At 40.8% G+C, this 27,063-nt stretch overlaps 1 protein-coding gene across 3 annotated transcripts in view; it reads right to left on the bottom strand.

The window, feature by feature from the left end:
- LOC115798215 (5-hydroxytryptamine receptor 3A-like) overlaps nucleotides 1-24,432 on the bottom strand; it is a 29,550-nt gene extending 5,118 nt beyond the window's left edge. For 2 of the 3 annotated variants that reach the window (XM_030754974.1, XM_030754975.1), the window contains exons 1-6: nucleotides 24,341-24,405; nucleotides 14,839-14,907; nucleotides 8,473-8,636; nucleotides 4,315-4,359; nucleotides 4,069-4,178; nucleotides 1,429-1,598 (exon numbers count right to left, since the gene is read on the bottom strand). In XM_030754974.1, coding sequence (XP_030610834.1) covers nucleotides 1,429-1,598; nucleotides 4,069-4,178; nucleotides 4,315-4,359; nucleotides 8,473-8,636; nucleotides 14,839-14,907; nucleotides 24,341-24,377 — 595 coding nt within the window. In that variant the 5' untranslated portion in view covers nucleotides 24,378-24,405. Of the gene's footprint in view, nucleotides 1-1,428; nucleotides 1,599-4,068; nucleotides 4,179-4,314; nucleotides 4,360-8,472; nucleotides 8,637-14,838; nucleotides 14,908-24,340 lie in introns of all 3 variants that reach the window. The other variant, XM_030754976.1, reaches the window with a different exon arrangement.
- Between the last annotated feature and the right edge of the window lie 2,631 nt (nucleotides 24,433-27,063).

Below are 27,063 nucleotides of genomic sequence, written 5' to 3'. Positions count from 1 at the left end.
AATGTCAAGATCACTTGGGCTTAAACTGTGAAAAAATTCTCTGTAATTATCTTTATCATACAATATGGGATAACTGACTGTTGTGATTTGGCACTATATAAATAAAACTGAACTGAAAGAGTGGTTCAGGGAGCATGAGATCTTTGGAATGTGCTGGAGAAGACTTTACTCTAGATCTGGGGACTGTATGGCCAGCAGGCCACATCCAGCCATATTCTCTGATTGTCCTTGACAGGCCCATATAAGGTCAATGGGAAATTAGGATTCAAGTAAATAAGTATACATCATGCTGTTTGACCCATTTCAGTCAGCAAAATAGTCGTTGATGAACTCAGAAACAGATGATGACTTACTGTTGTCATTCCCTCTGAAATGGCTATTTTTACATTGTATTTTACACCAGGTAACAGTGATAACAATTAACCATGTTATTTACACCTGAAATGCACTGCCTGGTGAACACTTTCATAAGAAAGTTGCAGTTACTTTTAAGCCAACTGAAGAGCAACTTTCTTACATGCCAACGGTGAAGATTTAGGTTGTCTTTGTATCTACATAACAAATCCAGATACTGATCCTCTCAGTGATGATTTCCTGTCCTCTGTTCTTTGCATTTCCACCTCAGATCTATAACCTGAATTTAAGGTACTTGTTCAAACCCAAAACAGACTAGATATCAATTTTATTTATATAGTGCAAAATCACAACAAGCCACAAGGCACTTTGCTTGTTTACACAGTGGTCTAAATCTAGCATCATCACAATAAGATCTTGGTGCAAAATGGATTCAAATTTGGATGAAAATAAAGTTTATGGTCTTACATAAGTTCACTGAAATGATGCCACAGCAGCTGCATGCAGTCAAAGCTAAAGGTGGACTACAGAAAATTTGTGTGTCACTTTTATTTCCTTTGCCTTTTGGGCAGGCTGCGAACAGGGAGCCATAGATGACAATGTGACAAGGACAAAGGGAACACACACACACACACACACACACACACACACACACACACACACACACACACACACACACACACACACACAGGAATGAGATAATGGGAAACAGCTGGGCAGAACACATAGGAAGCAAAACTTAATCCAAAGAACAAGAACCAAAATAAAACAGGAAGTGGCAAACACAGAGACAGAGAGTAAGACACATGAACTTGACACAAACAGGGGATGCCAGGAACACAGAAAGATAAAAACAGACAGAGATCTTGACAAGACATCCGAACAGAAGAGATAGATACTAACTTAACTAGAAAGGCAGGGAAAATCATAATGAAAATCCTTTAACACCAAAACTCAAAAAACACAAAACACTGGGTCAAACCAGGACCATGACACAGGCAGCATATACTGAGGTATCTAATACTGAGGTGTCTGCTTTTGTGAGCATAACAAGCACATGTAAACAGAACCTACCATCATGTATGACAGACTTGAAGGAGAGGCTGCAGCTCTGGATGTCGAAAGGAAATTTGTAAACGTGCATCTTGCAGGTGCTTACCACCACCTGGTCATTCCTGTACTCAATAGTGCCATTTGGATAAATGCTGAGGAAAGGACTTGGTGCAGCTTTGTCTTTCTCTGTCCTGTATGAGAACAAATGAAAACTGATTATCAGACTATGGCAAATAACTTACATTATGGCATAACTTGCTATTTACTATTTCTGCAGTCATGTTTTATCTTTGCTAAATAAAACCTGATACTTCTATGGGTGCAGTGATACCACTGATAAAGCCGGTGTATTTAATCAGTGTGTTCAAATGGCATGTATTGCAGTAGAGAGAGCAAACAGTTTTGACTATTGTGCTATTTTATTATTGCTGTGGTGCACTGAATCATACTGAACTTTGTTGAACTATCTCCATAATTTTTAAAAAAGATTCTGGAACAGAATTTGTTTAAAGATGAGTATAAAATAAATTTTTTCTGAGTTTGGTCATTTCATTTTTTAGTGCACATCAAGACAAATGTCCTGTTCCAACTATAATGACCTTTATTTTATAGTAAATTTGGTCATTGTGATACCTGATCTGTATAGATTTTCTGAAGCCTGAAAACATTGGATTGTTTTTAAACTGGGTTTTAAACTGGCAGTGGGTTATGGCTTCCTGACTACCAGGAAATTATTCCCTAGGTGGCTCATTACAACCCCAATGCCATGACTAACCATATGGAATATAACAAAACTATTTAAAGGATAGCATGATTTTGTTAGCTGGATTTTGAGGGGATATGTATAGAATTATATTTTAATCACACATGAGCAAAAAACATAATCCCGAGCATATAATTTAATTTCACAGGCACAGGTATTTCTTGCCACTCGCACAATAAAATTCTTTGTGTGTAAAGTCAACAACCCACCTGCACAGAAGCAACCATGCTTACAGAGAAGCCATCATGCACGTCTGCTTGCGAGCGGTGCAGCAGATTCACTCTTGCGGCTAACAAAGCTCGAAGCTCAATTCTGCTCACTTGAATCAACTGACTTTTGACAGTTATTGTTTGTTGTGTAACAGGAGAAATACTGAAAACTGTAACTGGATTACTTTAATGCTGAAGACAAGTTCTGAATGTCCCATCAGTCTGTTGTACAGTATCAAAGCCTTTTATGATAAAAAAAAAAAGTTAACAAGAGGCATGTTTTTTTTGTGATGAGCTGAGTAAACTTAATTTTCCAAAATGTGAACAAATATAAAACGTGCTTATGTTGCTCATTTGTCTGATCTGAACAACTGTCTGATAAAACAGTAAGGTTGTTGTTATAATTTTGTGCAAATCCAAAGAGTCTGATATTACACAACATGTTCTGTTCAATTCAAATAAGTTTTATTTATATAGCTCCAGATCACATCAACAGTCGCCTCAGGGCTCTTTGTATTTCAAGTTAAAGACCCGACAATAATACAGAGCAAACCCCAACAGTCAGGCAGCCCCCTATGAACAGCACTCCCCTGTTAAAAGGAAAAACTTCTGTCTAACAGGAATTAACCTCCAGCAGAACCAGGATCAGTGAGGGGTGGGAGACAAGACTTAAGACATACTGTGGAAGAAAGCTAGAGTATTATGATTAAATGCAAAATGGTGTACAAATAGAGAGAGAGAGTGAAAAGAGGTGAATGAAAAAGAAACACTCAGTGCATTATGGGAAGCCTCATGCAGACTGGCCTATTGCAACGTACAGTAACTGAGGGAGGGTTCAGGGTGACCTGGTACAGCCCTAACTAATCATATAAATGTAGGGAGGGTGCCTGTCTCCCAAATCCAGACTGGAAGCTGGTTCCAGAGAAGAGGGGCTGAAAGCTCTGCCTCCCATTCTATTTTTAAAATACCCTAGGACACAAGTAAGCCAGAGTGAGTGTGTGATGGCTTCTTTCAGTGCATGGCTGCCAAGTTCTACACATGTGGGTTTCTGAATGACAAAGGATTTAAAATATTATATAATTATTTTTTTTATTATGCTTTTTCTTTTGTGGACTTTTGACATAAATATATTTTCATAAATAAAAGCTGCTTTGTGTCCTGTCCTGAATGCCAGCTGATTAATCCAGCACCCACACCAAAGGCACTTTTCTGCCATTTACCACTTGTGGATGCTCATGTCATCTCCCATGTCAGAATACCAAAGTAGATCCTGAAGGGCCAGGGCACATTCTTCATTCTTCACCTCTTCTTTAAGAAATATTTATTATACTCTAATAAACTAATATTTTAAGTAATTACTGTTTCTGCTTTTTTTGTTGCAGCTACAGTCTTATTTTTGATTTACTGGTTTATTAAAGTGTTGAAATCAATTTGCCATGCCCCTTTCTTGTCAGTAATGAGTCTGTGTGCGTTTGTGATCAATTGATAATATAATTAAGGTTCATTTGAATAATATTTCTTGGTGTGAAATTCCTTATGTGGCAATTTCTACGCATACACACACACACACACACACACACACACACACACACACATATATGTATGTATATAGAAAGAGGAAGAGAAAGAGAGAGAGAGAATAATGCAACTATCTGTGATTTTGAATGTATGCGTATATATGTTACTTACATCTCTTCAATAACTATATCTGGCATCCACATATATAAAGTAGGAATTGTTATATATTCAATTCCACAGAATTGAGCTGGATCCCAATGAATGTACTCATTGTCCCAAGTCTGCATAGAGGGATGCAAAAAGGAAGGAAGGGATACAAGCAGAGACAAAGAGAAAGGATGAAACAATGTAATTACACTTAGTTTGAACTTTAACAATACAGTGAAAAAAAATATGTGCATAAAAGAGGAAACTCACCAAATAAACCCAAATGTAAGAAATTAAGGTCTGGTCAATTTCTCTCTGTAAATAAAGAGTTTTAACACAGTGTTTATTCAGGTAGACACAAGTCAAGCTCAGCTACAGTCCAGAGAGGCAGGGTACACCCTGGTTAAGTCACCACTGTGTTGCAGGGCTTATTATTGACAGTAGTTGTGGTTGTTGTAAACAGCTAACTCAACACTTCACCCTGAATTGCCAGCACCACAATCTTCACATCTAACACTACTTTGGCTGTCATACACAAATCCACACACATAATAGCTGTACGAACTCCATCAGTCTAAGTTCATGTGCTATACTTTTTGTGCTTATATCTACATCTATGCCACTTTGTTGTTCGGTTAAGTTCAGTCTTATTTATACAGCACCAATTCACAACACTTGACTCAAGGTTTATACATGTAAGGTAAACACCCTACAAACCCCAACATTATAACAATCCACTATGAGCAGCACTTGGCAACAGTGGGAAGTTAAAAACTCCCTTTTATCAGGAAGAGACCTCCATCAAAACTTGGGAAGATTTAGAATATAATCGAGTGTAAATATCTAGTTTTTAGACAAAGCACGTTTAATAATCTTACACATTCAGCTCTTGCTTAGTATATCACTCTCAAAACAAGATCAAAAATACTTTATTTGGCTGAATATAAGATTGCAAGATCAGTTTTTGCAGTTTAGTTGGCCTTGCCTCAATGCACACTTCAGGATCTTGAAGCAATCTCCTGGAGAGGTGCTAGATGCTGTTTCAATCTGGAGCTGCTCTTGGTGAAAGGCAGCGCTCAGGGGTGCATAAACTTGTATCCCCCCCAGTTAGGTGGTTGTACAATAGGGTTGGACAAGAGGGTTGCTTCGCCTTCAGATCAACAATGTGTTCTGAATATTATTGATGCTTATGCATTGAATATCCAGATTATCCAGAGTATACTGCCTTCCTGAAATCAGTGGGTCGGGTGTTGGAGGGTGCTCCGTCTGTTGACTCCATTGTCTTAATAAGGAACGTCATTGTTCACATGGACATGAACAATGAGACGTGGAGGGGTGTGACTGGGAGGAACATCCTGCCCGATCTGAACCAGTGTGGTGTTCTGCTCTTGGACTGTGCTTGACAGTTTGTCCAAAACAAATGTCATGTTGAAGGGTGTTCATAAGTTCACATGGCACCAGGACACCCTAGATTACAGGTCAAAATAGATTTTGTAGTTGTATCATCTGATTTGTGCCCATATGATTTAGACCAGGGCTCTTCAACTCCAGGCCTCGAGGGCCCCTGTGCTGCAGGTTTTAGATGTGTCTCTGCTTCAACACACCTGAGTCAAATATAGAAGTCATTAGCAGGACTCTGGAGAACTTGACTGCATACTGAGGAGGTAATTCAGCCATTTGATTCAGGTGTGTTGGATCAGGGACACATCTAAAACCTGCAGGACAGGGGATCTCGAGGCCTGGAGTTGAAGAGCCCTGATTTAGACACTTGGATGAAAGCTCCATGCAGCCTGCACTGGTCTAGCTTGCCTATTTAGGAGCTGACGTCTCCTTTCCATCATCACAGCTTTCCTTGCAAAAGTTTGTTTACTTGCTAATGCTAACTTTGTTGACACAGATAGCACAGATTCTAACTGATCTCAGAGCAGTGAAAGTAGAGCCAGAAGCAGACTGACTAGCATGCTAGTCTCCCTTCAGCCTCCCATCAAAGGACCAGAGGTTTGTCCACAATATCCATGCACAAAGAACCTGAAAAAAGATGCTGGTTTATGAATCAGGTTTCTATCATAAGTACTGTGCAAAATAAAACATAACCATGAGTGCAGGTAATCACTGCCATTAAACTCCTCATGTAAAAATTCAGCAACCCATGTGTACAGATCTCAGCAGCAAGTAGGCAAAGCAGGCTTGGCAGATGTGCTTGGCAGATGTGCAGCACATTCTCACAGGTATGTCTGCTCTTAATGCTGAATCAGTCTGATTTTTGACAGTTTGGATGGTAGAGCCCAAAAGAAAAAGGGCCATATTGTAATTGGTCACTTTTACAGAAGTGACTCCTGTGTAACTGACAGGCTCAGTTTACTGGGTTACACTGGGTTACACAATGGCAGCAACATGTGGGTTTTTAAATCCCTATTTGGTTACATTTTGAAAAATGAAGAGAGACAAATTAACTTTTATTTTTTGCTGTGTAGCGGTACTGACAAGAATCACTGGATTACTTTAATACTGAAGGAATCTTAAAAGTTCTGAACTTGTACATTAAGATAAGAAATCTCTTTCTTAATCCCTACCAAGACTCTACCAATTATAACTTTAGGATTACGGCCATAATATTTATATGGGGAGACCAGAGAGACTTGGGACATAAATGAACCAAGTTACAAAATGAGTTTGTGTGGAACCCTGTCTCACAACAACACAGACTTTTTATGCTTGTTATAATCTATTCACAAGTTTTTAGGCCGCAGAACATTTCTTAAAAATAACATCCATTTTGATAAGATACAGGCAATTAAAATGTACCTATATATATTGGGAGATGTGGGACACAGGACATAGACATCAGCCACCTAATATATTGTCTTAAGAAATAATAAGTAATATTTTAAAAACATACATTTATTAAAACAATTTCTCTGTGTCCATGGTTGTTTATGAAGGCACCAGGCTTATTATAAAATAAAATATAATAAACTTAATAAATGTGAATAACCTTAAAACTTTATGGTACAAAACCTAAAGAACTATAAACGTTTATTAACTTTGTACATTGTTTGGGTTTTAGCCTGTGGAATATTTTTGAGGATGTCGATAAGTATTGCATGAGGGTTTCCTTTTGTTCTTTGTTGAATACTTGACTTTTGGTGAAACTGGCAGATAATGCCACATTTCCATTTGATTTATACTGCTAACCTTTTTGGAACAGCATTGATTTTGGAATCCTTTTCTTTTACTTCTGATTGTTCTCATTTATTTCCTTCAGTTACTTCTTGCATTCCAGCCATCATTACTTCATGACTGATTCTGTAGTTCTTGTGTGTGGGCATATGAAATAAACAGTTTAGTATCATTTTAAGAAATTTAAATAGAATTGAAAATATTAATCCATAGGGGAGAGATGTGATGTGGGCAGACATGGGACAGATGGATTTGGATATCCCAAGTCTCCCCAAATGCTCATTTTAATTTATTCTCTTTGTAAAAATGTGCAACTAAATATGCAAAAATGTGATCATTAAATTTTACATGCATCTATGTTGTAGCCATCACAGGAATAGGGGGTCCATATTGATATTATATACATAAAAGTGGCATTGGACAGCTTAATATTCAATTTGGGAGATGTAAAAATGAAAACTCCGGGGAGCCTGGGTGGCTTAGTACATATGCCGTACATATGCCATACATATGCCGTGTTGTGGCGCGGGTTCGAGTCCTGGCCCGTCGCCAATTTGCCTGCGTGTCTTCCCCTGCATTTTCTCCCCATTTCCTGTCTCTCTCTCCACTGCCAATAAAAGCTGCTGTGGCCAAAAATGCCAAAAAATAAATAAATAAATTCCACCTACATTCTTTATGGGTGCATCAAGATGGCCTCCAGAGGAAGTTTCTTGTTGACCTACTTAAAAAAAATATGTAACCTTTAATCTCATTGGTTCCTCTGTGTCCCACAAAAATATAACAAAAAAAACAAAACAAAAAAAAAAACTGTCCCAAGTCTTCCAGTGTTCCCTACCACCTACAAAAATGTATTCAGTCTGCATCAAACACCTAACTGCATATACCACGACTGGATGGGAACGCTGGTAGAAAGTGCTTCAGCAGTTTTTAAGATTTCTTCACCATTAAAGTAATCCAGTGATACCTGTCAGTATTGCCAGGGAGATATAACTCACAAAACCGTGTCTCTTTACTGTGTGCCAACCATATAGGTTGCAGAAAAAAATTAAGACGACACTGATGTAAGAAATTGTAGCTTTAAAAAAGCTGTGGCCAGTAACACAAGAACAAGAACAACAAAAGAAGAACAATGGGAAAAAAAGGCTGAGTTGTTCTTTAGCACACACAAACACACACACACACACACACACACAAAATTTAGCAAAGAGAATATTAACTATCATCATAAAAATTGTCCAAAGAAATTACCATATCTAGGATGGCATAGAGTTTCACATTGAGCTTTACAGTTGTACTTCTACTGTTGTTCACAACAGGCCGGCTCATGGTGTACTTAATACTATCTTTTTCCAGTTTCAGGTGGTGTGCAATAGCTTGAAAATTACAGAGATTCTCCACTTCCTCTTCTTTATCTGAAATTATATCAAGATATCTCTGTCAAAAATTATTTAATTAAACAATAACAATAAAGCAACTTCCATGCTTTCATTACTGATTTTTAATTAAAAAAAAACTTCAGAAATTTGGTGCTTACGTGAAAAAAAAATATGTACATACATCATCAATATTCCTTTTTTACTTAAATGAGGATTAGTTGTAGGCACTGATTCAGAACCTTTTATCAAACCTTAATATATAAAGGACTTTTTGTTGACTAAGAGTTCAGGACTGCAAGGTTTAAAATATTTAAAATCTGATCATTTTTAAGATGTATATATCTTACCTACTCTGCAATAAATATTTTACATTTTAGTGCAATCAGCTCAAGAAGGTTAGATATGTTTTATGGCATAAAAACAGTTACCAGTCCTTGGACTCTCTCTCTTTTTTTTTTAACCCTAAACTTTCCTTCTGATCTTAAAGATCCAGTTTAGTAGGTTTCATTACTATTCTACTTAATCTTGTCCTCACAACATCAGCTTTTGCAGGAGTAACAGATGATGAAACAGCTGATTAAGACTGCTCTGTAGGCACTCCGGTCAACCCCATTTCCACAGTCTTATCTTGCAAAGTTGATTGTAAGGGAATCAAATGCTTGTGATTTTGCCTCACTGATCCCTGGGGTAAATCTGTGGGGTGGATCTTGGTGTGGCGTGATTTTGGATCACAGTCCCAGGTGTTTTTGCATCTGTGACCCAAACTTGTTCACCTGGTGATAGGTTACTCAAAGGTTTGGCACAATGATGCCTGTTGAAGTTAGCAATGGCCATCATCCTCTTTTTACTTTCCTTTTGAGCCAAGTTGTCACTGTCTGGCAGTGCAAGATCCAGTGTAAAGGGAAGTGGTGGCAGCGTTGTGCGTAACCATCGGCCCATTAAGAGCTCGGCAGGGCTGTATCCATTCTGCAGTGGTGTGGCTCTATAAGCAAGAAGAGCTAAATAAGGGTCTTCCGCTTTCTTTAACAGGTTTTCACAGTTTGTACTGAGCGCTCTGCTTCCCCATTACTCTGCAGAAATCTTGGGCTTCTGGTGATGTGTTCAAACCCATACGGGGTAGCAAAAGACTCAAAAACTTGCCCATAATACTGTGGTCCATTATCCGACACAGAGCCGGCCCAAGGCATAGGTGACATATGCGGCTGCATAGGGCCCCCTGACCACCAGGGGGCCCCAAGCTCACCTAAATTGTTTGTGAAACTTTTCTCTTTTTTCTTTCTTTTAAACATGCCAATATCTTAAAAGAAATTAGAAACTATCATAAGACTACAAAACTATACTGTTGTGACAATACTAATTTAATGAGTAGACACCTTACTTACACCTTACTAACTTCGTGTGTCAGCATGCATTCGGGTAGTGTGGGCAGGCATGCGGCATCAGCAATGCTGGATCATTGGAGAATAAGACTACAAAAGCAAAATGTCAGAGAAACTGACCTATCCCTCTGGAGCAGAGAACATTGAAGATAGAAAATAGGCAAGAAGACAAAGGTATGTTTCCATGAGTAATTAGAATGTTTTGTTGCTAACCAACTCCAAATAGTTAGGTAGTTATCGATCACTAGCTGGATATGTACCTTCTTCTTCATCCATGGCGTCTTTCTCTTATCACTATATGTAAAAAAATAAAAATAAAAAAAATAAACTGTAAACCTATGTAAACCTGGATTTGTGTAAAGGATATTGGCAAGTCCTCCTGGAAAAGTCCTCTCGACCATACACAGCCTTCCGAACATCAGCTGGACTGTTCCAGTTCACTGTGATGCCATTTTGGCTACATGGAGCACTGGCTACCTTCCAGAGGCCGATAGACCGAGTACTGCAGGAGTGTGACCATTGTAGTGCAGCCTATCTGGATGACAGCGTTACCCCTGCTTTTTCCAGCCATTGCAGCATAGCATGGAGATGGGCATCATGTTCCTCCTGGTTGCATCCCCACACAAGCTGATCATCAATGTGACAAATCACTCCTTCCAGTCCTTCTATAACCTCCACCACTGTGCGCTGTAAGTGCTCAGGCACAGAAGGGAAGGCGATTAAAGTGGAATCTACCTGGATGACGTGGTGATTTTCAGCAATACCTGGGAAGAGCACCTACAACACCAAGGTCCTTGGAAGGATTCAAAGAGCAGGACTGAAACTCAACCCCCTCTAAATGTGAGTGGGCACGTCAGGAGACACGCTACCTCGGCTACCAAATAGGACAAGGGGAGGTACGACCCTAGGTGGACAAGATGGAGGCTATCCAGAAGTGTCCTCAGCCTCACACTAAGAAGAAGAAGGTACGATCCTTCCTAGGACTGGTTGGCTGGTACAGAAGATTTGTGCCCCAGTTGCAACAATTGCCGCCCCTCTTACTGCACTAACCAGTAAGGATCAAAGAAACCCAGTAACCTGGACGAGGGAATGTGAAAAGGCCTTTGCTACCCTGAAAGCGTGCCTCTGCACTCCCCCAGTCCTCAAGAGGCCTGACTTCAGCAAGAAATTCCGGGTTCAAGTGGACGCTTCCGCGGCCGGCCTTGGAGCAGTGCTGTCCCAGGGAGACCCCAGAGAGGAAGATCCCATCCTATACCTGAGCTGTAAGCTGCTGCCACATGAAACTAGGTACTCCACCGTAGAAAAAGAAGCCTTAGCTATTAAGTGGGCACTGGAGAAGCTACAATATTATTTGCTTGGACAAGAGTTTGACCTGGAGACTGATCACCGAGCACTCACTTGGATCAATTCCACGAAGGATCACAACAGTCGCCTGACCCAGTGGTACCTTTCACTGCAGCCTTTCCGATTATCATTCAACATCAGCCTGGCAAGTCTAACGTGATGACTGATTACCTTTCCAGGTTGCCGCACCTCATCAACCTCTGGGAGGAGGGGGATGAAGTGATGGCGCGCCGCAGTCACTGATTATGGGCAGCGGACATTGATGCACATCCATACACTAGCTTTCACACATTTACTGTTTATTTACGTCAGCGACTAGAGATCACCGTTATTATTGTGGTAGGTTGCTAGCGAACTGGCAGAATAAAAACATCCACATTCCATGCTACAGAAGCTGACAGTGAGTGGCCCTTTTCTTTTTTTTTACTTACATCTTATCAGGATGGTGTGCATAGTCTGCTGGGTGCCTCTGTTTGGGGAGTCGGAAGCGCAAAACAGGGCTCAAAGTTTCCGGTGGTGAAATAGTAGGTTTGCGCGTACATTTTGGGTCATGTGAACTGCATTTGTTTGGTTTGTTGTTTATTTTTCCATTTCTTCCCTTAAACTCACCTGCTTAATGTACAGGTAAATATTGATATATAGTGGGTACGGAAAGTATTCAGACCCCTTTAAATTTTTTACTCTTTGTTTCATTGTAGCCATTTGCTAAAATCAAAAAAGTTCATTTTATTTCTCATTAATGTACACTCAGCACCCCATCTTGACAGAAAAAAACAGAAATATAGAAATTTTTGCAAATTTATTAAAAAAGAAAAACTGAAATATCATAAGTACTCAGACCCTTTGCTCAGTATTGAGTAGAAGCACCCTTTTGAGCTAGTACAGCCATGAGTCTTCTTGAGAATGAGGCAACAAGTTTTTCACACCTGGATTTGGAATCCTCTGTCATTCTTCCTTGCAGATCCTATCCAGTTACTTCAGGTTTGATGGTGAACGTTGGTGGACAGCCATTTTCAGGTCTCTCCAGAGATGATTAATTGGGTTTAGGTCAGGGCTCTCGCTGGGCCAGTCAAGAATGGTCACAGAGTTGTTCCGAAGCCCATCCTTTGTTATTTTAGCTGTGTGCTTAGGGTCATTGTCTTGTTGGAAGTTGAACCTTTGGCCCAGTCTGAGATCCTGAGCATTTTGGAAGAGGGTTTTCTTCCAGGATATCTCTGTACTTGGCCGCATTCATCTTTCCTTCAAGTCATTCTGTCCTACAGTCGTCCTGTCCCTGCAGCTGAAAAACCCCCCCATAGCATGATGCTGCCACCACCATGTTTCACTGTTGGGATTGTATTGGGCAGGTGATGAGCAGTGCCTGGTGTTCTCCACACATACCGCTTAGAATTAACGCTAAAAAGTTCAATCTTCATCTCATCAGACCAGACAATCTTATTTCTCATAGTCTGGGAGTCCTTCGTGTGTTTTTTGGCAAACTCTAGTGGGCTTTCACATATCTTGCACTGAGGAAAGGCTTCCATTGGGCCACTCTGCCATAAAACCCCAACTGTTGGAGGGCTGCAGTGATAGTTGACTTTGTGGAACTTTCTCCCATCTCCCTACTGCATCTCTGGAGCTCAGCCACAGTGATCTTTGGGTTCTTCTTTACTTCTCTCACCAAGACTCTTCTCCCACGATTGCTCAGTTTGGCTGGACGGCCAGGTCTAGGAAGAGTTCTGGTCATCCCAAACTTCTTCCATTTAAGGATTATGGAGGCCACTGTGCTCTTAGGAACCTTGAGTGCTGCAGAAATTCTTCTGTAACCTCGGCCAGATCTGTGCCTTGCCACAATTCTGTCTCTGCGCTCCTTGGGCAGTTCCTTCAACCTCATGATTCTCATTTGCTCTGACATGCACTGTGAGCTGTGAGGTCTTATATAGACAGGTGTGTGCCTTTCCTAATCAAGTTGGACTCCAGTGAAGGAGTAGAACCATCTCAAGGAGGATTAGAAGATATGGACAGCATGTGGGTTAAATATGAGTGTCACAGCAAAGGGTCTGAATACTTATGACCATGTGATATTTCAGTTTTTCTTTTTTAGTAAATTTGCAAAAATTTCTACATTTCTGTTTTTTTTTATGTCATGATAGGGTGCTGAGTGTACATTAATGAGAAATAAAATTAACTTTTTTGATTTTAGCAAATGGCTGCAATGACAAACTCAGGTCTCCTGCAGTCACAGCCTCTGAAGTTTGTGATGTTCTGAATGCCCTGCCACACCTCCCTTGTGTTATTGCTGGACAGATGGGACTCTATTTTCCTCCTTTAGTCTGCCTTGGCTTTTTTAATTCCTCTTTTCAGGTCAGCTCGAGCAGCACTGTACAGAGCTCTGTTGCCTGACCTGAAGGCAGCATCGCGGGTTTTGAGGAGTGAACGGACCTGGCTATTCATCCAGGGTTTCTGGTTAGGGAAAACCCGGATGTTTCCAGGTCCTCGTGTTCAAATAAGTCCCAGTCTGTGTATGCAAAGCAGTCCTATAGGTCGGAGAGTGCGTTTTCAGGCCAGGTTGTAATGGTTTTTACAGTAGCCCTGGTTCTCCGTCTGAGGGGGGTGTATGCTGGGGTGAGGAGTAGGGAAAGAGGAGAGGCCTGTGTGGTTGGCGTTTTAGCTTCAGCATGAGGCCGGACCTGCAGCCCCGGTTCTGCTTCCTCTCCCTCCGCCATCGGCGGCGCCTTCCAGACCCGATAACAATCCACGGACCACACGGCGGTCTCGCCATGTCGTCTGGGATGTTAATGAGTGTAGTGAAAATCACTTGATACTGATATCTTGTGCCGGTAGCCAATGTCCACAAGATCCTGGCGTGTGTAGCAATTGTTTGCGGAGACAGATGCACCAAAACTAACAAATAAGAAATACAAAAAGTACAAAAAAGAGCACTGAAAGGAAGAGCTGTGAGCCGCTGCATCTGTGCGCACTGCCATCTTGGAACCTTGGAATGCTTTCTCAATGTAGAATGATGGACTTCAAAGAACAAAATCACTTATACCCTTCCCAGATTGATGGGCAACAACAACTGTGTTTCAAAGACACAATTGTTGCTGCCCAACAGTTGTCTTGTGGATGTCTTTCCTGCTTGAGATTGTGTTAACACACAGTACCAAAACTTTTGTAGAGGTGATCACACTTGATGGTGATCTGTTAATGAAGTGATTAGCAGCACCTGGCAGCTAATGGTGAAATTTATCCTGTAAATTATTTTCCCCTCTGAGGTTGTATTTCAATAAGGTTAGAGGCTGGTGCAGAATAGATTTTTTTTTTCTTGTTGTTATAACCTGATATGTAAAACCTTCAATCTGAAAGATGGTGTGGTTTCTTTGTCACATGTTTGTGTGTTGATACCATTTATTTATTTGTTAAAAAATACAGTATGTAACTCAGGAATGTAGACATAATGCAAAATTACCTTTCTCGTGCATACAATGCTTGTATGTACAAGTTGATTTTGACAAAACATAATAAAATAATAGTACCTTTGATAGCGGTCTCATTGTTTTTTTGTTGATCACCATCTTGTAGCTCTAAACTGAAGCCATGTCCACCTGACAAAAAAAAGGAGTAAAGATCTTCAAAAAAATCTTTAGCATAGTTCAGACATTTGCAAAGTGCTTCACATTACAGAAAAATCCAAATTTCATATACAAAGAAATTATGATATAATTATACATACATGTCTAAATCTAAATTTGACTGGAAGCCAATGAAGGGAGGCAAGAATAATGTGTTGTCTTTTATGCAGGTAATTTAAACAAGAACACCTTGTGAAAAATGCCTCTTCATTACAAAGGTTGGAATTTTAAAGAAAAAGGAACATTTAGAGCCAGATTTACTAATGTGATGTGTGCTGTGGTAGTTTGGTGACTGATGCTGCATCTGTATCTTTTGATCAACGCTATCACTTGCTCACAATAAAAAGCAAATCAGGGCTGATGATTCCTTCAGCTGGCACAGTAAAGGTGATCAGATCAGCTGAGCATTTTATCTGCCAGTTAGTGTCAGGGCAAGCTGTCAGCGTCCTTGATCGATCAGTTTTTCTGGGTTGAAACTGGTTCAGAGGACATTTTTTTCTTCTCAAGGGGTACATTCAGGAAAGTCAGTTTGGAATCAAATACAACCATTTTATATTCATGTCACAAGTTTCTAGTCTGTTTTCCACAAACTGAGGCTGCACCACATTGCTAAACTAAAGACTCTTCAGTTAGAGAGTTGCATATGTATTTATTTCTATGGTTGCATGCACCACCTTTAATCAAATTCACAACATGGATAACTTCTTTTAACGTTTTGTCAAGATCAGGAAATGATGTCTCAGACATCTCCATGCCGACGCCAGTCTATGAATGAAACACTGATTCCAGACAATAGCCTTGCTAGCTGCCTCTTTGATTCTTTTCACAATTTTACTTTTGCTCCCCATTGTATTCATAGCCTGCTTTTGAACTTGCTGCAGTCCAGCCTTAATTGTAACTACATATTTGCTATTTGCTCAGTTCGTAATATATTTGTTCATCTGTTGTTCCAGTACTAATAGTTGAGCAACATAACACAGACTTGACAAACTAATTTCCCCAAATGTACTTTATGTAAATCAACAAAGTTGCACAGTCTTAGAAATACAGTATGTGATTATTTCTAATTGGACTGCAAAATTTCCTGCTGCACTAAATCTTGAAATAAACTGCTTCTCAAGTTGTTTGAAATATCAACAGTTTTTCCACTAATTTTTCATCAGTGACTTATGTCGGTTGCAGCAAAATGCTAATGATTCGCTACTATTGGCATGCTAATTGCACATGCTAATTAGCTGCAAAAACATCTCCAAAATATTGTTTGAACTTATTCTAGTCACATGGATTGCTATTTAAGCTCATGACAAAGTGAAGCAGCACATATGATTGTTTTTGTATTGTTTATGCTGAATTGTTGCTAAAAATTATGCTAACCATGCTAGGCAAGCACGTGACGAATACTATGTAAAAGAAACCATACATAATTTACTGCTTTCAGAATTGATTTGAGAATGATGAACCATTTCATTTTCTTACCTGCCACGTAAAGCAACCTTAGAATTTTATTTCATTTGGTGAAGTAATTAATGATTAGTTAACATTAATTAATCATAATTTCATGATTGATAAATAGATAAATAGAATATCATATTGTTTATTTACATGGGTTAAAAAACTATTTCACGTATAACAGTTACTGAGCTAGAAAGAAATGTAAATGAATGCTATTGTGTACATTTTGTATATTGTATTCATCCTTTGAATGGAGAGCCTGAGCCCAGAACTGGAGTCCTGAATGGAGAACAGCATTCGTATCTTCATTATTTATCCAGCATTGTGGTAACTACTCTCTTACCACTAGTGACGCACAAAGAAACCAAATGTACCGGATGACCAAAAAAAGATAGACTCAGACTAAAAAAGCTATGGATATTGACATGAATGTTAACAAACTTGATGTGGACTTTTGAATACTGTTTACAGTTAAGTTTAATTCTATTTGTAATTTATATTTTTTTCACTGTTAAAAATAATTGTCTAACTAATTTCCTGGCTTCAGCGCTTTCCTTGCACCTCACTCCTAGCTGACAATACCTCCTCCAAACCTAGATGCTGGCCTATGACTCTCACTACTTAAGCCTTGAATAAAGGGTTACATAGTTTCATGCCCATTGTGCTTCCTTCATGGACTGCAGTTTGGCTAACTTTAGTAGCAGATTGGTCTTTAGAATTTGTTTTTTTATTTGCAAGGCAGAGAGGTCTGTTCACAGCCATCCTTGTGCTGGCTTTCTTCACAGGCAGTAATTTGGCTAACGTTAGCTAGCTGGTCTTTGTCTGGTTGCTTTTTTTTTATTAGCCAAGCATCCATTTCTTGTGGCTGCCTACAAAATCTGCCAGAATTATAGTGGAAACCATGAATGAGTTTAAAAATAATGAGTCCACTTTATAAAAGGCCAAATCTGTAAATTTATTTGGTGATTCCATTAAAATCTCTTGCAACTCACCTGTAGGTCATGACCCAGTCTCTGGGAATGGATGCTTTAGACGCATATTTCTGATCAACTGTGACTTTAAAACAGTCAGCAAAACTCTAGCCAATAGAATAGAAACCGCTATACTGTCAATAATTAACCCAGATAAGACTGGATTTATTAAAGGTAGACATGCACCGAAAAATACACACTCCCTGTTCAGCCTCATTGGGTTATCTCACACTTCAACACCATAATGACATCAATGGATGCAAAAAAAAAAAACTTTTGACAAAGTCAGCTGAATTTTTCTCTTTGCCACCCTCCAGAAATTCTGGGTATCCAGAGTCATTCATTCAACTGATTAACACTCTTTACCATCTGAAGAAATTGTAAACAACAACTCCATCCATCCATCCATCCATCCATTCTCTTCCGCTTATCCAGGGCCGGGTCGCGGGGGCAGGAGCCTAAGCAGAGAAGCCCAGGCTTCCCTCTGCCCAGCCACCTCCTCCAGCTCATCCGGAGGGACCCCAAGGCATTCCCAGGCCAGCCGAGAGATACAATCTCTCCAGCATGTCCTGGGTCTACCACGGGGCCTCCTCCCAGAGGGACATGCAGCCAGGAGGCATCCTAATCAGATGCCCGAGCTACCTCAACTGGCTCCTTTCGATGTGGAGGAGCAGCGGCTCTACTCTGAGCCCCTCCCGGATGGCCGCACTCCTCACCTTATCTCTAAGGGAGAGGCCAGCCACTCTTTGAAGGAAACTCATTTCTGCCGCTTGTATTCGCGATCTTATTCTTTTGGTCAATACCCAAAGCTCGTGACCATAGGTGAGGGTAGGAACGTAGATCGACCGGTAAATCGAGAGCTTTGCTTTTACACTAAGCTCCCTCTTCACCACGACAGACCGGTGCAGCGTCCGCATCACTGCAGAAGCAGCCCCGATCCGTCTGTTGATCTCCCGCTCCCTTCTCCCATCACTCGTGAACAAGACCCCGAGATACCTGAACTCCTCCACTTGGGGCAAGAACTCGCTCCTGAGCCGGAGAGGGCACTCCACCCTTTTCCAGCTGAGGACCATGGCCTCAGACTTAGAGGTGCTGAGTCTCATGCCGTTCCACTGGGAGCTGGAGGCCACCCTCTGATGAAGCCAACAGGACCGCATCATCTGCAAAGAGCAGAGATGAGACTCTGAGGCCACCAAGGAAGAAGCCTTCCGCCACCTGGCTACGCCTAGAAATTCTGTCCATAAAAATTATGAACAGAATCGGTGACAAAGGGCAGCCCTGACGGAGTCCAACACCCACAGGAAACGAATCCAACCTATTACCGGCTATATGGACTAAGCTCTCATTGCGGTTGTACAGAGATTGAATGGCCCACAACAATGGGCCAGACACCCCATACTCCCGCAGGACCTCCCAAAGGATACCCCGAGGGACACGGTCGAATGCCTTCTCCAAGTCCACAAAGCACACGTAGACTGGTTGGGCAAACTCCCACGCACACTCGAATATCCTTGAGAGGATAAAGAGCTGGTCCAGTGTTCTGTGACCAGGACGAAAACCGCATTGTTCTTCCTGAATCCGAGGTTCGACTAATGGACGGACCCTCCTTTCCAGCACCCTGGCATAGACCTTTCCGGGGAAGCTGAGGAGTGTGATCCCCTGAAAGTTGGAGCACACCCTCCAGTCTCCCTTCTTAAAGATGGGGACCACCACCCCGGTCTGCCAATCCAATGGCACTGCCCCAGATCTCCACGCGATGATGCAGAGGCGCGTAAACAGCAACTACAACTCTCAAATACTCACATTAGAGGCAAGGTACAAGACAAAGATGCCCACTCGCTCCATTACTGTTTGCTATTTTCATTGATTGAACCTCTTGCAGCGGTTATTCTGACCTATGTATCACTAGTTTACAAACATGGCATTATTATCATAAAATCAGCTTATACACAGATGACATTCTGCTAGACTGAACAGACTCTTCAATAGTCATTCCAGAAGTCTTTAACCTAATAGCCATATTCTTAAATGGTTATAATCACTACATAAACTGATCCAAATGTAAAATCTTGCCAGTCTCTGAAGAAGGCTGCAATACTGTGTCCAGAAAACTCTCCCTAACAGTAAAAACGTGTAATATTAAATACACTGATATTAATGTTTTCACAAAGCTGTCAGAATAATTCTCCTTAAAAGACTCACCATTATAGAAAAAACATAGAAGATTTCAATAACTACAACAAATTACCTGTCAATAATTGGAAGAATAGTAGCAATAAGATGTCCATACTCCCTAAATTAAGTTCTCGTTTCTTTATGACCCTGGTACAATCTTCATCACACTAGTTTAACGGGCTAGACTCCATTGTAACCAAATTTTATTGGAAAAATAACTGTGCCTAAATTTCAGTCCCACTTTGCAAATAACCCCTGGTCACAAAAATTACAATTATTACTTAATCCCTAGCTCAGCATGGAACAATGTGATTATTAAAAGTTATCAATAACAGACATTCCCTTTCCTCACCTAGTCAATGAATCTTCATAAGAGTTTTAAAAATCCAGTCATAGCAGTGATTCTGGCAGCTTGGAGGAAAACTAATCAAATCACAGAACACATAATAACATTAAATAAATCCACTCCAATTTGACACAACCCAGATATTCAGATCAAAAATAAACCCCTTTTATGCAATCCATCCATCCGTCCATCCATCCATCCATCCATCTTTGTCTTATCGGATATTGTTATTTATTTTACTTGCACATTGTAAAGCACTTTGTGATTTTATCTGTGAAAGGTGCTATACAGTATAAATAAAGTTTTACTTTACTTACTTACTATTTTCTTCTGTGCTAGGTCTTCCCAGCCACCTCTTCAAGTTTATCTGGGGGAACACTGAGGGATACCAGGCCAGTCGAGAGCACTGACGTGCAATCAGGGAAGGCAGGTGAGGCAGTGCCTCCCCTGTCTTCATGACAAGTAAAATACTAACAATGATAAGAAAAAATACATTTGACTGTTCTAAAAAACTGTTCTATAAAACTGTTTTCTGAATTATTTCAACACTTGGTCAAAATTGCGGAATTTACGCGTGTTCAAACACATGAAAGAAATGCAAGGCAAGGCAGTGCAGTACTGTGGCTCACCTCTTGTGGCGCTGTGTCACATGCAACAAATGAAGTAGGCAGTTGGCGCATGCCCATTGCTGTTTATCTTTATATTGCCAATATACATGTTTGATTACACGTGCTGCACATGCTGATGTTCCACAGTCTGTCTAATATACTGAATGAATGTGTGCGACATGTTTATTCTTTGTGATTGGTCATAAATGCTCTGTGAAAATACACAGGTTGAGGCAGAAAGTACCGTGCCGCACCGATAGGGGGCAGTGCTGCCCCATCTTCAAATAAAGGTAAGATAATTTTTTTTATTATTTATTTAAAAAGAGAGACACCCCCCCTTACATTGACCTTACATCAAATATTTGGTTTTTCTTGCCATCATCGTTGAACAGTATGGAGCTGATTAAAGCATAATTAATCATTAGTATAATTAAAATGAAAATCTAAGCTTCTATTTTGGGTTCATATATGTGAACATCCGATTCCAGATGAGTCAGATGCCTCACCCGTCACAAACCTCACCGCACGTCACTGGTCGAGAGATATAATCGAGAGATATCCAGCGTGTCCTGGGTCTGCCTGGGCCTCTACCCAGTAGGACATGCCCAGAACACTTCACCAGGAGGCATCCAAGTCAGATGCCCAAACCACCTCAACTGACTCCTTTTAATGTGGATTAACACAACCCTTCGGAGAAAGGTCATTTCTGGTGCTTTTATCTGTGATCTTGTGCTTTTGGTCACTACCCAAAGCTAATGACTATAGGTGAGAGTAGGGGCATAGATGAACCAGTAAATTGACAGCATCACTTTTACGTTCAGCTCTCTCTTCACCCCAATGGACCAGTACAGCATCTTCATCACTGCAGACTTGGAGGTGCTAATTCTCATATTCTCATACCATTACAGGAGGGCAGACCCATGTCTCCTCTTTGTGCTGCACCCAACTCATGGAAATCACTCACTTGTAACACTTACTGTATTTCACCATGGGTCACTGATACCCCATGAAACACTAAAACAGTTACACATTGGTAATAGTAGTTTTTTGTTCAATTTCTTTACAGTATTCATAACTGAAACACTGTTTGAAAGGTAAGATTTCAGGGAACACTGTGCAACCACCCCCACTGACCGGTGAATTCAAACTAATAGCCACTCAGAAAAGATAGATCTCAAGATTATATCAACATGTACTCAAAACTGGGAATGATTTTTCAGCACAATCTGAAGATTAGGAAATAGACCTGGTAATTTTAATAAATACCAACTATTAGGCATATATATGTAATTACATATTGTAGTGTGCCGAGGAATCGCTAAAGCCAGAACGGTTACTTCATATTTTGACTTATGTAATATTAATCGCCTTCGCCCTTCTCTTACACCTGCCAGTACTGCTATCCTTGTCCATGCCATTGTCACTTCCTGCATTGATTATTGTAATTCACTTCTCTCTGGTCTACCACTCAAACTTCTCCATAAACTTCAAATGGTTCAAAATTCTGCTGCACATATCATGACCCGAACCCCTTCCACTCAACACATTACTCCTATTCCTCAGGAACTTCACTGGGTCCCCATAAACCATTGTATCGAATACAAGATTCATCTATTCACCTACAAATCTCTCCATAACCTTGCATCCCCCTATATTGCTGTTCTTATCCATTCTTACACTCCTTCACATTCACTTCGTTCTTCTTCAGTGCTGCTTACCTTCTGCTATACCTTCTGTCCATCTATCATCAATGGGGTCTAGAGCGTTTTGTTATACAGCTGCTAATCTCTGGAAAACACTTTCACTACCTCCGAAGGTCATAAATAGCTTATCTCTCTTTAAATCTCAATTAAAAACCCACCTGTTTAAACAAGCATTTGGACTTTAACTGCTATGGTTAGTAGAGACTCACTCTTTTTGGTTTTAACAAATTGTATTGTTTTACCTTGTTCATTATGTATTTACTTGTCTCATATTTTATTGTTTTAAGTTGTTGCTATTGTTTTATCTTGTAAGGTGACATTGAGTGCCCTGAAAGGCACCCACAAATAAAATGTATTATTATTATTTTTTTTTTTCCCCTCCTGCTCTCTGAAGGGACGATCGCATTCTATCTCTCTCCTGCCTCCCCGCCCTCCCTATCTCTCCTGATTGCTGCTTGCCATAAGAGCGTCTCTTACACACTGACCAAATAAAAATAAGATTAAGAAGCAACATGGATCTGGCAAACTGGGCCCTAAACACCACTGATCGAATTTTCTCCACTATGAGACTGGGGAAAGGGGAGCCTGCGTGTACGACTGGAACAGACCCGGTCATCGATTCTTGGAGCTTGTGGAGACCTGTGTGCCTCTCAGCTCTGGAGGTTGAGGACGTGGAAGACGTATACATATTCGGCTACTTGGTAACGGGATCTCTTCTGTTTGGACTTGGAGGATACCTGATTTACTGGGAAATTAAGAAAATCTGGGCAGCAGTTCGACATTTGCTGAGGCTGCATAACCAGATGGATAGGCTGTGCAGAGCCGTACAGACTCAGACTCAAAGCCTGTTGGACCTGAGCCGCAAGTTGGATGCGTAGTCTAGCTGAGCACGTGCTCGCAGGCGAAAAGGATTAGATCTGGAGATAAAGTTTGGTTCCTGCACGGCGAGGATGGTAACTAATTAATTTGGATTATAGGATTTTACTGAATGGGTTCCCCAGCGTAACTGAAGGCTGTTGGAAAAAAAAAAACAAGCAGCCTGTTCCAAAACAACATCTGCATTATCAGGAATTCAACTCCCTAGCCGGCCTCTGGGGCTGGTAATCATATCTCTCTGGGACAATGTGTCAGCCCTCTCTGTGATTTGTGTGAGCTGGATCTGGTGTACCACGGCCGCTGATGAACTTCCATCACTATCAGCAAACTGTTTTGGCTAGGAGCTGGCATCTGGCTCCACAATGCCCTGACACTTTCGTCGCCGTCTGCACCCCCCCCCCCCCCCCCCTTCCCCTCCGCCCCCACACACACTCTATCATATTGCTATCCTGGCTTTAAATGTGCAAATATGCTTTGCTAAGGTGGTTTTTTGGACCCTTTGAAAAAATTCATCTGGTACCAGATGAATTTTTTTTAACCTAACTACCCCATGATGTGTTTGTTCTGAACGCAATTTCGTTATATTATGAGGGAATGACGTCATATAATTCGTTGTATAATGATTAATTTCATTGTATGTATAATGACAATAAAGCTCTATTCTATATTAATAATAATAATTATTATTATTATTATTATTAATAATAATAACAATAATAACCCCTACACAGCCCTTCAAAATGAACTTTTATACATAGAGCTCATATTACACAAGCTAAACTACTTGAGTCTTACATTTCTGTTTCCAGCATACATTGCACATTAAACACTTGATTTGATTTTGCCATGGGGTTTCTTTCAGCCAGCATCTTTTCCTAATCCGCTGGTTTTTGTTTAACTACAATATGATCAGCCCTACTTGTTGTCAAAGCATGCTCTCTGCTTCAGCTTTTCCTTAGTTGACCCACCCCCTGCTTCCAGACCTCCTGCAATGTCTTTCCCTTCTCCTTTCAACTCTCTGTACTCGCTAAATTTCTCTCCACATTGGCTTCCCTATGCTTTCTATTGTATATGATATTGTATTAATTCAATTTATTAACTTATTTATTCATGCCAATGGTACATACTTACTGTCTAGTTTGAGTAGTAAGCAGTCCTTAAACTGATTTTTTTAATCTATTAAAATAAAAATCAGTGTTCCTGAATTTAGATTAATAATAATAAATAGCAGAAATTATCACCTGTGATAAATGAGGCAGAATTATCTTAGCTTACCCATGAGTAAGAGCAGAAAGAAGAAATCTGTAATCATTGTTGCTTTCAGAGCTCTGTAAACACCTCCGTCCTCTGTGATGTCTGAAGATGCTTCCTGCTTTATTAATGTCTATTAAAGGGCAATGCCTTACCCTACAAGAGGGTGGGGTAAATGAAAAGACCAATAGGCCAGAGAGTCCAGCAAGTAGGAGCAGCAGAGAGTGGGCAGGCATATTTGAAGATTATTCAGCTTAATAAGTCTCGCCTCTCACAGATTTGGTTTTTGAGAGCCGTTCATCCACTGGATAAAAACACTTTACCCAGGGCCACAATAACCACAAATGGGTTCACATCACAAAGTCTGTCACTGCACAGGGGAACCAGACAATGATGCTTTCTCTCTCCATCTTTATTGACATTTTCATTGAACCACTTGCTGCAGCAATACATCAGAAAAAAAAAAAGGAATACATTATATTAGGGATGCACCGATCCGATATTCAGTATCGGTATCGGTCCGATACTGGCCTAAATTACTGGATCGGATATCGGAAAGAAATTTAAAAAATGTAATCCGATACATTAAATAACGTTTAGCTCACATTAGCTGCATATTGTGAATAAAATGAGTTGGGTTTGAGATGTAGGAATCATTGCCTTATGTTATTCACATTTTACAAACCATTCCAACCTTCTTGGACTTGCTTGTCAGTGCTGATGAAAAACTGTCTGTCTTGATGCAACAGTCTCTAAGTAATTGCTATACAGAGCTTGTATCTGTATCTGTTTAGCATCACATTTCCTCAGTGGCTATGCTAAAATCAGGATGTGGGTAAAAGCTTTCATTTGTTAATTGTCATCTTCCAGGACATGTAAGAAGCAGGGAGGGGGAGAGACCACAGTTAAGTGCTCCATCATGAAGTCATATTTGGGAATGGCAAGAAAGTAACTGAATGTGATTTCCCCCTCATTGTAATCAGATGTAAACCAGCAGAAATTGTTTCCTACTGACAATTTTTAAGTTCACTTTGCTCGGGCACTTACTTTCACTGGACAAATACATGCACTTTAGTCAGTTTCTGACATTAGCAGTTTCACTTAGCTTGCTGGGTAAATATGTTAATAGGATATTCATCCATCTTCTTCCAGTTTTTATCAGAGGCTGGGTCGCAGGGGGCAGCAGACTAAGCAAAAAAGCCCAGACCTCCCTCTCCCCAGCCATCTCCTCCAGCTCATCCGGGGAGACCTCAAGATAGGCCAGCCGAGAGATATAATCTCTCCAGTGTGTCCAGTGATAGGATATGCCCAGAACACCTCACCCAAGAGGTGCCCGAGAGGCATCCTAGTCGGATGCCTGAAGCACCTCAACTGGCATCTTTTGATGTGGAGGAGCAGCGGCTTTACTCTGAGCCCCTCCCAGTTGGCTGCACTCCTCACCCTATCTCTTTTTTTTTTTTTTTTTGCATTTTTGTTAGCAGTGGAGAGAGAAAGAAATGGGGGAAAGATACAGGGGAAAACACGTGGGCAAATTGGCAACGGTCCGGGACGCTAACCCGCGCCGCAACGCGGCATATGTATGTGGTGGCTTCACCACTAAGCCACCCTATCTCTAAGGGAGATAAGGTGAGGACACTACCCAAACCTTGTGGCCATAAGGGAGGGTAGAGACGTAGATTGACCGGTAAACCAACAGCTTCAATTTCACGCTCAGCTCCCTCTTCACCTACCCCGGTGCAGTGCTCACATCACTGCAGACTCAGCTTCAATCCATCTGTCAATCTCGCTGAGCCGGAGTGGACACTGCACCCTTTTCCACCCGTTTTGAGAACATGTCCACAATCACCAAGCAATACTTTTTACCTTCACATGGTGTGAGTTCAGTGAAGTCCATTTGTAGATGATCAAAAGGTTTGAATGCCTCTGCCTACATTGTTAGTTACACAGATCACACAAGACTTTGTGTGATTTTTCTGAGAAAAGGTTGGAATCCCTGCATGAACCAGTATAGCTGTATTTGCTGTGCCATCCCTCCTTTTTTGCACATGGTCCTTTCCTGTGTGTCAACTTTTCATAATGTGGAAAAAAATGTTTGGGCAGACATGGCTTGTTATTGGAACTATACTAAACCTCACTTGTTATGCAAACCCCTGGTGTTTTCCATGCCTGTTTGTCCTCTGGAGTGGCCATGCTCTGGATAGCTTGTAAATCTGTGTTAGCAGATGAAGTTAGTGTGGTTTTGATGTTAATACTGTGGTCTGGTATCACATTCTGTTTAGCTGCTGTCTTTGCTGCTGCATCTGTTCTGGAGTTGCCTAGAAAAACAGAGTTAGTATGAGCTTCACATTTACAAACAGCTATGGTTTTGGGGTGTAATAAGGCATCCAGCAATGCAGCCACTAGTTTGTGACGTGCAATGGATTTCCAAAATGTGCCAAAAGCAGTGGGTCTGATTTTCCACCTTTAAAATATGAATTATAAGTTAACTATGCAGTGCTAACACGCTGTGTTGTGGTGTCTCTTCTGATGCCATGTCCACATGCAGGTGGATGAGGAGCCAGAAGGAAAAAGAAGGATGAGGTTTAATATCAGGTTAGTTGTGAGCCAAAGTCTATAGGTGCTGTTGCTGCTGTCATGGTCTGGTGTGTGTGTGTGTGTGGTTGTGTTTTCCTGTTTGTTTCAGGTGGAATGTGTGGCGCACACCTGTGGCTGGTTTGCCAATTTGGGTGTGGGGTATATAGGAGCAG

This window comes from Archocentrus centrarchus, chromosome 19 (assembly GCF_007364275.1).
Source record: "Archocentrus centrarchus isolate MPI-CPG fArcCen1 chromosome 19, fArcCen1, whole genome shotgun sequence".
Taxonomy (NCBI): Eukaryota; Metazoa; Chordata; class Actinopteri; order Cichliformes; family Cichlidae; genus Archocentrus; species Archocentrus centrarchus.
The sequence above is the reverse complement of the archived record's forward strand: the minus strand, read 5'-3'. Positions and strand labels throughout refer to the sequence as shown.